This window comes from Anas acuta, chromosome 3 (genome assembly GCF_963932015.1).
Source record: "Anas acuta chromosome 3, bAnaAcu1.1, whole genome shotgun sequence".
Lineage (NCBI taxonomy): Eukaryota > Metazoa > Chordata > Aves > Anseriformes > Anatidae > Anas > Anas acuta.
In genome coordinates, this window is record NC_088981.1 from 85,264,729 (window position 1) to 85,279,449 (window position 14,721).

Consider the following 14,721-nt stretch of genomic DNA (forward strand, 5'->3'; position numbering starts at 1 on the left):
TCTCTAACACAGTGGGCTGCTCATGGCTAGCTCTCCTAATGACACAGAAACACACTGATACCTTTCAGGTTTTCAACACTGCAAGACCATAATGTACAACCGTAGGTAATGCTCAGATAGAGAATGTTTTTCCTTAGTAACACAATCAATCTTTATGTCCACTAGTGTGAAGGTAAACTGTGATCATCAAATCTGGGGAGAGAGTAGATGAGACATGCAGTTAATACTTAATCAGCTATTCAGTCATACTAACTCCTCTGTGGGATTTTTTTGTTTGTTTGTTTGTTTTTTCCTCCTGTGGGACTGTTCTGGTTTTGTTTGTCAAGCATTTTTTTTGCATGGGCTAAGAAAAGAACCTGTAGGAACTACTGTCTCCTTTTGTGTGCCACCTGGTTTTGTCCAAATAGAGACTAAACTTTGTAATTTCCAATAATACAACTGGCCAGATCAAAGTACTTGAAATAAATGTTTTGCTTTGTTGTTTTGTTCAGTTTTTATATAGGTAAAGGTTTGACTGACAGTAAAGTTGCCTTGTGATTTATTGTACTTCTTTGGTGCCCAATTGTTAGACTTTATGTGTACATATATTTACAGCCCAGGAGCAAAGCAGCTCACAAATCAACATGTACGTTTTATATAGCAAAAGGAAATCAAGCAAGCTAAAACTGCTTTTGTTGATCTTAAATTCAGAAATAAAAATAATAGTAAAAAAAAAAATAGCTACAGAACTGTAGAGGGGTTAGAAATGAATGGCTCTGCTAGATTAATTTCCAGCAGTTAAGCACATCCTGGTGTGTGTCTGAGATTTCCACTAGTATTGTAAATACAGTGATGCTTATTTTTCATTGAAATTAATATTATTGAGAATCTAGGGCCATGGATTAGCTCTAGAAGAAAATTTTCAGCCCAGGTAGTAACTATAGTATTAGCTGAAATACGCAGTACCAATCTTTTAAAACTGCAGATTTTTCTTCTTAAGAAATTTGAAGCCCACATAACTAGGAGTGGACATTTTTCTTCTGTGCTGGTGTTTTAAATGATTTTGATTTCTCTAGACCAGACTTGAAATCAAGTTCCTCTCTAGGGCTAAGGCTGTGTGTGCAAATGTCCTTTGGAGAGTTCAGGTCACTCAGAACCTGCTGTCCTGTGTAGCCCAGCTCCAATCTGTACATCTGCTCTCCTTTCCTTCTCTCCTCCCTCTTCTTTACACACTCATTATTTTTTGCCTTTCTTGATTCACACATCTTACTGAGACTGTGTGCTGATAAAAACAGAATTTGTATTCCCTGTCCTGCTTCACATCTTTTGCCTTCTATTTATGGCTTTAACTACACAAGATAGTTAAGATACACAAGATAGTTTAGATACACAAGAAACTGCCTCCAGCAGACAAGACTGGTGGTTGCAGCCTTCCTCCTTATTACTCCATCAGCATACAGTTGGGTGTTAATATGACTCTTTCTGATCCTTTTAGTCATGTCTAGGTAAAAGTAGGGAATGGGAAAGGAGAACTAGACTTGTGTGACAGGTGAAGTCAGGACTTTACGCTGTCTCTGACTTGGGTCTTCCTATGAGCATCAACAGACTTGTTTTCCCTTCATCTCACAGAGGCATCCCTTACTAATACTTAAAAACAAACAAACAAACAAACAAACAAACAAAAGCACAGTAGTTTTTCCCAAAGAGTTTTTTTCTCTTCTGACAAAGCCCCACAAACTTGTATTTTCCACTGACAGTGCCATTATTCCTGTGTTGCAGTCCTCATAGTGTTGTGCAGTACTCACTAAACTAATTCCCTTCCCTAGTCATGGCCTAAAAGCATGTGTTCAAGGTGATTAGAGCAAAAACTGCTTCTTGCACATAGGCAAGACTATAGCATGGCACGACTATATCCCTGAGCACAAAACCAGTGCTTTATAGTAAAAAAAAAAAAAGATCAACAATATTCAAGTGTGAAAATTCTTGTCAGTAAGATAAAAATAAAATCACAGCTTAATAAGGATGGGGTAAACAAATGTACAAGTAAATATAAGCTTGCATGCTTGCTGTGACATCTAGAGAGAGAAAAATGCGTGTCCTTTTATGCCAGACTATATCCTGCCATTAACATGCACAAGTAGCAGGCCAGTAAATGTGTACTGTTTTCGCTAGCTGCCACAGAGCTTGCCAAATACTTTGGGGGTAATGCCTCAATGCCTCAATTAATGATTTACCCATCCTTTACAGCTGATCAGGCAGACCCATGCAAATTCATGGCATGTGATGAATTTTCTGAATGCGTAATGAACGAGTGGACAAAAGAGGCTGACTGCCTTTGTAAACCTGGTTACACAAGCCAAGACGGATTACCCTGCCGGAGCCTGTGTGAGATGGAACCGCATCTTTGTGTCAATGGTGGGAACTGTGAATTAGTTCCAGGAAAAGGAGCTGTCTGCAGGTAAATAAATTATTCTTGACGTGAATTCTGCTCACAGACCCCTGGTTCTATTCCATGAACAAACAGGGCCGAGTACGTACTTTTCAACAGCATAAACTATGCTAATAAGCCAAGAACTCACTATTCAGATACTTTAAACTACATTGCAATACCCTTCTTTAATACAAACAGTTTCACTGTGGATAAATCCTGTTTGACCTATTAGATGGAATGCACAGAACACCATGATCTAGCTGTTTATCAGAAATGCATTTGAAAGTTATGAGAAATTCAGCATCATTGGCAGAGATGACAAGCACACAACCATGCATTCTTTTCAGACTTCCAGATATATCATGGAAAAATAACACATTCACATTTTTCACTATTAATTACCTAGTAGTATTTTAAGAAATTAAGTTTTCTAAGTCATATTAAAAACGAAATCTGTTTTCTTACAAGCACACCTATGAACACTAACCTTATTCATTCTCTCTTAATACTGACTTTAGAATTAGGTTAATGACATGTCTTTTAGAATACTTAGGATTAATGTCAAAAAATTAGACTACCAAGCAAATTATTCATATGATAATTTCACTGCAAGAACACAACTGTCACAATTCATTTTCTGCAGTGGGCATCACAGAAAAGACAGCAGAAAATTATTTTGAATCCAGCACAATGACTTGCAAGAGTCAGAGCAGTGTAGTGGCAGAATTTTAACTAATAGTCAGCCTCCAATTTAAATGGGTCCTCCTAAAAACTTTACTGAACCAGTTTACTGCTCCAAAACCAACCCACTATGAAAAATAACCTCTTTCCATTTCAGAAAAACCTGGATTAATGTACAGAAATTACAAAACCTTTATTTAGTATGATAAAAATATTAAAAATAATACATGAAACTTCCATGAATTACAACAAATTACATACAAACTTAATACTAGTCTCAGACTTGAGCAAACTTGTGCAGTATCTATACTAAATTATGGTCTACGAAGGGAGCATTTGCTTTAGTCAAGCACTTGTTTTACTTGTGAATTTACTCAGAACTGCACTAGTTTTCCATCAACTGGAAACCCTGTGATTCTCATACAATATGAGAACCTTATCCCTCGCCTTAAAGTAGAGCTCCCATTTCAGACCTCACTAGTTAGATTAAAGTCACCAACAAGCACAATATAGGCTTCAGAGATGTGTTTAGGAATTACTCCAAAACACACCTGAACTTTTAAGGTGCTAAAACACAAATATTATTTCAACTTCGTAAATTAGGTAAAGAATGTATCTTTTTTTTTTTTTGCTTAACACTCATTTTCATGAATATAATTTTCCTTCTTCTGTTATGAATCACATTATTCCTTACAGATACATAACAATCAATTATACTGTGAATACTGTGCTTATACTTAAACTGCATATTTGCTTTTGTTTTCATTTGAGGTACTCTGTATTTTCTGCCCTCAAGTTCCGTATATTTTTCTCTTCCTCTCCCCATTTTAGATGCCCTGTACGTAGACACACGTTCCACCAAGGACAACGCTGTGCAAAATTTGCTCCAGAACCCACACATCCCTTCACTTTTAAACCTCTCATTTTTGGCTTGCTAAGCCTTGTTTTTCTTTTCACCATTTTAATTATTAAGCTGAGAAGAAAAAGACAAAGAAACTTTAATTTGGAGTAAGCGGCTCAATTCTTCACATTAAAAAAAAAAAAAAAATCCTCTTTTTTATTTTGTAATTTAAAGTCTTACCTAAACAAAAATGTTCTGCATTGTAGAAGTCCTACTCTCAACAGCCGCACTTCAGAAAATGCTGTAAGGATTAATCCTGCTTTTGAATACGATGAACCCATAACTAGCTTTTGCCATTCGGCTTGTAGCGTAAGTGCTTGTGCCAGTTCTTCAGAGGTCACTGATCAAGAAGCATTACGCAATCTTGAAAACACAATTCAGTATGGAGGTAAAAATGCATGGAAATTCTTCCTTGTTATTCAACACACAGTCCCTCCTCAAATAACAGGTCCATCTTCATGTTGTAGCTCTCTGACTAAACTAAATTTGATTCTAAGCTCTTCCTCAGCAACTTCATGACTAAAAATACTAATTCCTATATTTACTTTCCACATTTACTTCTTGGTTTTACTTCTTTACTTGGTTTCATAACACAGTGTAGAACTACTTTTCTTACAGCTCTTTTGCATGGCTTTGGTGTTCCGTTCTGTCCAAGTGCCTTTTGTAATTTAGTGAAATAACTAATCTGGTGGTGTTTTTTGTTTGTTTTAAACTGCTGCAGGTCACCAGACCAGTTTACAAAGCCAGGACTGACAAGTTAGTCTCTGAAATTCTGCATTTCCAGCATCAGCCAGACAAAAACAAGGTTTGTGACTACTTTTGAGAGCTTTAAAATTCCAACGAGTTTCCTCTTTGTAAATGTTACCAGGAAGCCTCTCTGTACTAGTTCCATCCAAAGAAAAACTCATTTTCTTTGGATGTTTGATATGACAACCACAATCCACTCTGAAGTGCTTTTATGCAACAGGGTTCAGTTCTATGTATATATTTGCTGATGCAGCAGTCACTTAAACACACAAAGAAAGAAGGAAAATCTGAAATGAAAGTTCAACACAGAATGCAAAGCAAAGGGGAGGCTTGCATAGGAATGACTGATTCTTTGAAAATACATAGAGCCTGTTTAAACTATGTAGAGTTGAAGCAAACAGGAATTCCAGCTTGAGCAGATTACCACTCATATCTCAGACATTATTTCAAGTACCTCTCATATCCAGACATTATTTCAAGTATAGGGTATCTTGTATCTTTAGGGGGGAAAAAAAGGACAGAAAGGAGAAAAGCTGAGTCAAGACTTTCTCTAAAATCATCAAACTCTCTTAATTCTGATGTATCTGATTGTGATCTCTTGAAAAGTAGACAAAAGCTTTTACTTTGCTGTTTCATTTTCCTGAACCGCAGCCCAACTTAGAACTAAAGAATTTTGACTACAGCTGCTAGCAGTTATCACTGAGGGGAATATCAGTGCCCTATCAATCACTAGACATACACTACTGGAGACAGGATACTGGGCTACGAGAATCTTTGGTTTGAGCCCACACAGCTAGTTTTATGTAAATAAAGGAAGAAGTGCTGATACCAGAGAGAAGATGATTATTTTTGCCTATCTTCATCACACAGAGGATTCCTGCCCAGGTCTGATGTCTTCGGGCACTTAAGGTGACAGGTACAGACTGAGCTAACAAGTGGGGAGACAGGAACACAATGATAGAGATCTACAAGACAGCAGGGAGGAGCTGTTCAGAAAAGCTCAAGAACAAATTGGCTTTGCTGCTGATAAAAACAAGAACACAGACACTGGCAATTGTGTTCCAGTCATAGAAGGAAGTATTTTGGTACACCCATCTTCAAAAAAAATTTGTCTGTGGGTAGACCTAAATAATAAATGTTACTTTTATATTGGCTGAACTACTTAAAATCACTATTTACAAAAGTGTTAAATATTTTATGAAAGGTATAAAATGGCACAACATCTGTGGGAGAAAGCTGGGCCTGTGACGTCTGAACTATATTTGAATTGGCAGGAGTATACTGACAAAGCTCTTCTCACCTCAATTTGTTTTCTTAGCTAGATCTTGAGAAGTGCGGCAACCACAAAGTAGAAATTGGATTTAAAAAAAAAAAAAGTAGTTGATAATTTTTCACCATAAGTACAGCTCAAAATGAGAAAATGAGTGCTCACTTCAGAGGCTTTATGTTGAATATGCTATAAGTAATTTGGAAAAAGATGAGAGAGAAGAAGGAGGGGACGCATACACAGTTTCAGCTAATGAAAGCTGTGTTCCAAGAGCAACGCTTCCATGTCACAATCTGGAAAACTCCTTTGGGGCCAGAATATGGCATTTCAATTGAATATTCAGAAGCAGTTGGCTATCTAAAATTTTTAAGCCAAATTGAAAATTCCAATTTGTTTGTTTTGCTTTGTTTTGCCATGTGTAATGACAGCAGTTACAACTTTTTAGGACACACTACTTACAATAAGTATACATCTGTGTTTATAAAGGAGTTTAGGAAAATAGGCATGAAATTCTGGTAGAAACCAAAACAAGTTTTCGATGTTTTCCTAAGCATGAAAAATGTTTTCAGTTTATGTTATAGGAGCCCTACATGGAAAACGATTGCAAAACCTAGTTCTCAGAGGCTGTTTTTTATCTGCTGTATCATACAGGAATTAATATGCGCTTTGTGTCCAGATGAAGAACTTGCTCTTCCTTCTTTCTGAGCTCAGCAGAAAACTTAAGTTCATGCAAGCCACTGACTACCACAGTCAGGGCTCTACATAGTTAGATCTGTGGGAACAGTACATCTTGCTCAGCAAGTACTAATATAGGAAATAAAATGATTGTGAGATTCATCTTTCTTTGGGCAATGCAGAACGTGACCAAGCCAGCATGCACACATTGGAGTGGGCAGGCCCCTTCAGACTGAGACTACAAGGCCAACAAGACCACGTCTAGATGACCTACTACGGTTGAGTCAAACATGACTAAGTTCTCTAAAAACAATCCTGCTGATCTGATTCTCTGCTGGCCTACCTCATCCTGACATGTTTTCTCCTCCTTACAGATGGAAGTTCAAAACACGAGCTCATTCAAAATGCATCGTTTCTCTTGTAATATCCCCTGTCCCTATCAGTGACTCAGCTGGATGTTCTCTACTCAGTGAAAAGGGTGCTGAAAAATAAGACATTGCTTTCAACTGCTAGGGTATTACATCAAGCTGTCTCTAAAGTCTATTATTTTGCAGTTGATCTAACAGATAAATGACAAATTTATAGAATAACATTTGTGCTTGTACGTAGCATTTAGTTAGTGGGCTTCATCTTCAAAATGTTATCTGGCAAAATTCAGTAATGGATCTAATTCTTAAAGAGAAAAAGGATCTCATCTAGAGGGTCTTCACAAACATTTCTAAGCTTGCAAAAGACATGTACTGACACAGAAAATTGGTTGCAACAAATTTAAGCAAAACCTTGGAAGACCCAGAAGTATTTGACATAAAATAACCCAGAAGCACAGGCAATAAACCACTGGATACGAGAGGATGGTAGAATAATTCATTTCATGATGCTAAATCTAATTGGCACAGACACAGATCACTTATTTTGATGTATTGCAGATGCAGCCTAAAAGTTGTTATAGATTATCCCTCAGAAATACCTAAAATGTCATTCATCAAAGTTAGTGACTGCCATTTAGCATCATCTTCTGAAAAAGTGACTTTCAGTCACCAAAATGACTGCAATTATATTTGACGGAAAACAAAAGACTGCGATTTGTTTCATCCTCGTGTCAGTCACTTGGATTATCAAGCAAACAGTATTTTGGATTAAAATAATACAAAAGCAATGCAAGATAGCCTGTTAGAGCTCCCCCACCAATATCACAGATTTAGTGTTTCATTACCACAATCACAAGGGAAAGATGTTCTAAAATACTATTGAGATGGAAGGGCTTTACTCTTAGTTCAAAATTTATGGCATTAGGCTTTACAGATTTTAAGTTTGCTTGGCACTGTTGCTGCTCTTACATCAAAACAGTGCTGAGGAACCAAACATCCCAAAGTCTAATTTATCCCTGGTGTGCTGGTAATCTCCTGTAGATATTTTAGTTACGGCTTCTTTTGCAGCAAATTGCATAGTTATTATTTTACAGTCAAAAACACGCTCTTCAAATTATGAAGGTATAGATAGCATTTCTTTGTTATTTCAAACGGATACACAACATTGTTACACCAGGGACAGAAATAATAATTCTTCTCTAAACTCCATGATTTAGTATGTAAAATAGCTTCAGGAGCAGGATTATTTCAGTTCTCCTTGGAATGAACTGGAGACTATCTCAAAAGATTTTAGTGAGCTCTTGACTATTAGCAGTGGATAAATAATAAATTTTCAAAATGAAAAATGCTTTTTAAATGTCTTACGAGAATTTCTCTTACAGGTATTCAGAATAACAAAGTCTGCATTATTCAAGACAGCAGTTCAGGTTGACAATGCGTATGAAGAAAAATCGATGATTCCTAAAGACTTTCTCTTCAAAAATCAGTACACATTTAACATATCATATTATTAAAGAAAAACAACACGATCAAGTTTATCAACTATCTGACCATGCCCAAAAGTTGTCTGGTAAGAGATCACCAGTGTTAAGATGCCTGCACTAAGCATACACTGTGTATATATATCTTAATCATATTTTTATTTCACATTCTTGTGCTAGAAATGGATTTTGCTCAAAAGTGGCATTTTTTGCAATACTGTATTGGCTAATACTGTACAACCACTCTGGTAAAAACGCAGATGAAGCTTTCAAGCAGACCTACACCATTTTATTAACTTTTCTTACCTACACTAGAGCAGAGTAAGCAGCAAACATGGAAATTTATGAGCTGTCATTAGTGAGGGTTTTACCTCTTTCCACAGGCTACATTTAAAGTGTTTGGGAACTTCTCCTTTCTCTCCTTACTATGCTCACACTGCAAATCACATAGAAGTTGGAATTATTTTTTAATGGCTTCCCTGAAAATCAGATTCCTGTTTTTCTGTTAATAAAAGCATGATGTATATACATATGTACATATACGCTTCACTGCTTAATTCCTGGTGACAGAATCACCACGATTTGAGTTGGCAGGGCCCTCTGGAGGCCATCTGCTCCAACCCCTGCTCAAGCAGGGTCACCCGGAGCAGGCTGCTCAGGACCACGTCCAAGTGGCTGCTGAACATCTCCAACAGAGTTAAACTGTCTTCTCCTCAAACTTCTCAAACTGTCTTCTCCTTCAAAACTTTTGAAGAGAAAAACTATTTGCAGTTTTCTTAATCCTTTAAGAACATGAAATTCACATTCACAACTACCTTCCTAGTAGCAAGTAGATTACAAAGCCATGCACAAATGTACTTTAAATTCGGTGTATAATTTTGAAAGGTTACTATTAGTTTTTCTAGAAGAAACAATGGGCAGACAATGGATGGCCATTAATTACTTATAGGCTTAGCAATTTACGCCCTATGGACTCACAATCCTGATTCAAATACGAGCATTACTTTACCTTGAACATCTTTTTCTTGAATACATATATATATATATATATATATATATATATATATATATATATATATAAACATATATATATGTGCCATGCCTGTGTTGTATAACATTTAGGCACTGTTTGCTGCTTGGCACACACCACAAGTTGTATTTACAGCTCAAAGTGAGCTTCTACAAAGTTCATGACTATACTGGATGACAGCTCCTCATTCAGATGTGAAACTTTCACATATTCAGGATAGTGGCTGATTGTAGTTATAACTCTTTTTAACTGTTAGTACCACATGATTACCACAGCAAAGACTGAACTTTAGTTTACATTATTATATACATCTATAAATTCAGTTAATATAAACAATTAACTGCACAAACAGGGCTCCTTGAAAAAAAGAAAGAAAAAAAAAAAAAAACAAAAACAAAAACTGATGATTGTGTACAAATGAAGGCAATGTACCAAGGACACAAGTTTAAGTTTCTACAGCAGAAACCATATTTTTACTTAGTCTATTTAACTAGAAAATACTTTAAAACAAAACACCAAGATGCTGTTTTACACAGTAACACTTCAGAATAAAACTTCACTTTAAAAATAGTGCTTGCAGGGCACTGGATGTCATCCCTGTCAACAGCATTAGCTTTTTACAATTGCTCATGTAAGTTAAGATGCATTAAGAATGCTGAAAGCATTCTTTTTTTCCATTACAAATGTATTTTTGTATGTGTTTAGTGTATTTGCATTCATACCCATTACCATTAGGTTAAAAAATGAGTAATTTTAAATTGTGTACTTTAAAAATGATTATTCATGATTGTATTTATTACTCCCAATTATTAATTACCAAATATATTTGCTGGATGTAAGCCTTTTGTATTTCAATAAAATATAATAAAACTATTACTTGAAAATTACACAGGGAATTGAATTATTATTTAATCTCACACTACAATGTAGCACATTATCTTAAAGGTGATGTTTAACTGTAGTTCTAACAATATCTGGAAATGAAAACCACAAGGAAATTGAGACAAAATTATACCTAATAAAGTCTGAATTACTTCAATTGTCTTAAATTGAAAATACTACTCTGATTTGGCCCTTGAAACAGTTTGATAACTTTTTAAAACAAAACAAAACAAAACAACAACCTGCTCAAACAAAGCTTTTGTTGCAGCACATAAGCTCAAAATATTTTAAGTGGTTTCATTAGTCACTGATTGTTATGATCTAAAATGAAGGAGATGCAAACAGTAAACAGCACAGCAAACAATAAATGCATTGGTTACAGTAAAACTCTCGTGGTTTAAATAAATAGCAATACAAGGAAGAAAATATGTTTTAAAAAATCCTCAGAATTGAGACAATGGTAACAACATTCTTAATATCAGAATGTTATTTCAGAGAAACACTCAAAGAGTAAAGACGAAATCTTTTCTAGAGCAGCTTTAAGCACCACATACATCTGATAAAAAGGCAGCACGTAGTTCTAGCACCAAATCCTTCTCATAACTTAACTTACCCTTACCTTATTCTTTAAATTTTTAAAGACAAAACAGTACAAGAGATGCAACTGAGATTTCAACATGGAATGTATTTATTTATTTAAATTTTCAGTACAGTATTAGAAGGTCATTTAAATACTTTAAAAATATTTTCGGGGAAAAAAAACAAACAAACAAAAACAGGCTTCTACTACAAAAAGGAAACCGGTCTCATCAGTGGGTGAAAGACCTTATGAACCTTGAGTAGCATTCTCTAGAAAATTTATATTACTGGTCAGCTAGTCGGGAATGTAGCCTAGCACGGTGATTCTCTTTCTCTCCTTTTAATTCTGGAGTGTTTCATGGAGAAGATCTCAACTACAATGAAGAGCTACACCGAGAGGCAGGAAGAAATGTTTACAAAAAAAAAAAAAAACCACAGAACTAAGACAAAGAGTTTAGCATTTTGCTTCAGAAACATATTTTTTTTCTGTGTAATTGTAGATCAGAAGGGCATTAAGATAATACCACAATCCTTGAGATCAGAGATTGACTCCAAATCAACCAACAGTATCACTGACACAGTAGATGAGACAATGGAGAAAATCTGTAAAAGCAGATGAATATTGCCACACGTAAAAAAAAAAAAATAGTTCTGAAGTGAACCAAAAATTACTTTTGTTGCACAAAAAGATCAGCAAAACTACAATCAGATGGTTTTGATATAGAAGAAAAAAGGTATGCTACTGTGCAAACTAGAATACCCTGATTTTTGGAATGTGTCTTCTGGTTGCCTCAGGCATACTGCTGGAGCAATGCAGAAAAGTGGGAACATGTCAGTTGAAAATATCCAGCCACCAGTTCCTCTTCCACTATTTCAAATTTTAATTTCCCTCACAGCTAATATTTCCCATTTAGCTAACAAGACTTCCCAGAGAACCCAATGTGAAAAATAAAGTTTCCTTCTGATACCAGTCTGTAGATAACTTAGTGTCTCAGAACAGCCTGCATCAAGGAAACACTGGCATAATGAAAGGAAAAAAATGGAAAAATTACATTAATGATTTTATTTATTTTAAGTTCCCCACAGTTATGTTTACATACATATATATATATACACACATACATAAGTATATATATGTGTATATACATACACCCGTACACACATACACTTAAGTATGAGGTTCTTTGCTTAGTGTTCAGTCTCATAAGATCTGCTTTACATATATAAACTGAGACCAAACATGGTAAGTCAAGAATTTAAATCCAGACAGTAATAAATATAGAGTAGGGCTTCTCACCACTATCAGTTCAGTGATTTTCTTTTCCTTGTATCACATAAATGGCCAAAGCTTTCTGCAGTGCTAAGTTTCTGGAGACCAGGATTTCTGAAACCTTTATTCCAATCCACTAACACGTTAAACCAGTAACCTAAATTTCATAACATCACCTTTACACGTTGAATAGGTCTGCACACAGCTAGCTAGCCAGCAGTATGATGCACTTCTTTCATCTTCCAGGCAAAAATTACTGCTTCGGTGAAGAGGGCTTTTTTTGGGTAAAATGAAAACGTTTTCCAGTTCAGAATCGCAAGACCAAAAAGCAGAGTGGGTATGCAGTGGAAGCTGAGATTCCCTGATGTAGCTAATTCATACCAAGTTAATGTACTACTCACACATCTTCACGTGTATTCCAGCAAGGAGTGAACTTAGACAAAGGCATGTAAGCACAATCTATGGTCAGAAAGAATGTATGCATCTTGAGTTTTCTCTATGTACAAACTGTTAATAACTTGGAAGTTACTACGTATATTTATGTATTTAAAAACTAATTTTTTTAACTTTTTCCAAAAAGTTTCAAACATAGTAAAATGAAAGGAAATAATTTTGCAGTGTGAGAAATCTTTGCCAATTTATATCTCAAGCCCTCATTTTTAAACCAGGTTGAATAAGTAATTAGACATCAAGTTACTTGTATTTGCAATTCTTATCAGAGAGATAAAATACATAATCAAGCTTAATTTGTTGAAATAATGGCCAGCACGCTGAAACACTCACATAAGTGAACAAGACGCACCTTAAAACTGTAGGAAATTAATAATTTCTATCCACAAAATCTCTAATTGCTTGATTAAGGAACTGTTATAAGCTAGGACACATGACAGAGAAAATTGAGATAAAGATCAGTGTCTGAATCACTACAATATTCCAGAATACTAAAAATTGTAGCTAATTCAGCAGCACATGGCATATAAATGATGCATTATGTTACTGGACCAAATTTTTATACAGTCTAACAAAAGGTACAGACCTTGTGCATCTCATTACAGTTATAATATACAGGACATCTGAGGATCAGGTCTCAATGTTTAATTATATTATATCACCACCCATAAGCTGAACATATTTCCCTTATGCTATCCTTAATCTTATATGCCTCCAGATATAAATCTTGGACAATTTTGCATACAATATTTAAATTACACTACATGGCTAAGTGAATTGTCCAAGAACGGACAAATTTCCTAATACAAATTTGGTCAGAAAAATAAAAGTCTAAAGGAGACCTGTACTTGAAAAAGAAAAAAAAAAAAAAAGAAGAAGAAGAAGAAAAAAAAGGTAAGAAAGAAAGAAAAGGAAAAGAAACTGAGAGAAGTGGTATAAGCCCTAATGAGCAGTACATTCTTTGTGTACAATATTACATAATATTGACATATATAATGCTCTTCTCAGAACATATAGAAAAACATTTCTTTTAACCCAAGACAGAGAGTGCATTAAGTAGGAATTTATGAGTCTCAAGTGTAGGAGGATTTCCCATCAGTTTCAGAAGAAGTCAGTAAATACAGACACTAACCAGTTTTCAAAATCAGGACATAAAATGTCTCAGATTATATAAAAGAATACTCCAACTTCTCCAGAACAGAAGTCAAAGCTAAGGCCTCACAATTCCAGTTAGGAGATACAGCATATCCTCTTTAGTAAGCCACCACCTAAAACCAACTATTTAGTGTTTTGAATAAGAGATTTTATCAAAAGGTGGTTGCAATGCAGTTCTTTGTGCTATGTACTCAAGTACAGATAGATTACTTAGAAGTGTTAAGAGTAGTAACAGAAACTGTTAAAGAAAATGCAATGTATAAACAAAATGCAACAAAGTACACTGACTGAAAATTCTTCAGGGTCCTCATACCTAGTAAGGCTCTCTACCCAAATTAAACATCATACATTACAAATTAACAAACCACATGATTAATAAAATCTGTTCACTTTATATTAAACATCTCTAATATGATTATAGAATGTTTACGTCCTCTGCTGCATAGAGGAACTCTTCCCTTTGTATCACGGACAAGGGTTCTCATCTCAAATACTACTGTGCAAAATGACCACTTATTCCAATAGGTTCTGCAGCATAGCTGTAGCATACGTAGGACGAGCTTGTCTGCTTGCAATTGCTTTTTGAAGATACTGGATACCTCCACAGCGCTCCCAAATTTCTTCAAACTGTCTTGACAAAATTTCAGCACCTCGCTTCCGAGTTAAGCCAGTCTCTTCAAGATTAAGCTCGCACATATCCATATCATCCTTACCTGAAATCATAGAGGGACAAAGAAAAAACTTTGTAACGTTTTCACATCATGCAAAAGTCCCATTAACAAAGATTAGATCTTTGTTAATTAGATTTCCTCTCTCAAGCTCTGG

The 14,721-nt window shown here is 35.4% G+C and overlaps 2 protein-coding genes and 1 long non-coding RNA gene across 8 annotated transcripts in view; 1 reads left to right on the plus strand and 2 right to left on the minus strand.

Moving 5' to 3' along the window:
* LOC137854566 (uncharacterized) overlaps positions 1-4,697 on the minus strand; it is a 59,576-nt gene extending 54,879 nt beyond the window's left edge. The window contains exon 1 of the long non-coding RNA XR_011095236.1: positions 4,173-4,697. This is a non-coding gene — a long non-coding RNA (uncharacterized lncRNA). The remainder of the gene's footprint in view (positions 1-4,172) is intronic.
* Positions 1-10,058, plus strand: part of IMPG1 (interphotoreceptor matrix proteoglycan 1) — a 63,135-nt gene extending 53,077 nt beyond the window's left edge. The window contains exons 15-19 of the mRNA XM_068678141.1: positions 2,227-2,437; positions 3,923-4,099; positions 4,199-4,380; positions 4,714-4,797; positions 8,432-10,058. Coding sequence (XP_068534242.1) covers positions 2,227-2,437; positions 3,923-4,099; positions 4,199-4,380; positions 4,714-4,745 — 602 coding nt within the window. The 3' untranslated portion in view covers positions 4,746-4,797; positions 8,432-10,058. The remainder of the gene's footprint in view (positions 1-2,226; positions 2,438-3,922; positions 4,100-4,198; positions 4,381-4,713; positions 4,798-8,431) is intronic.
* Positions 10,059-11,107: 1,049 nt separating this feature from the next.
* MYO6 (myosin VI) overlaps positions 11,108-14,721 on the minus strand; it is a 109,112-nt gene continuing 105,498 nt past the window's right edge. For all 6 annotated transcript variants that reach the window (XM_068678137.1, XM_068678140.1, XM_068678139.1 and 3 more), the window contains one exon: positions 11,108-14,609. In XM_068678137.1, the coding sequence (XP_068534238.1) occupies positions 14,410-14,609 (200 nt within the window). In that variant the 3' untranslated portion in view covers positions 11,108-14,409. The remainder of the gene's footprint in view (positions 14,610-14,721) is intronic.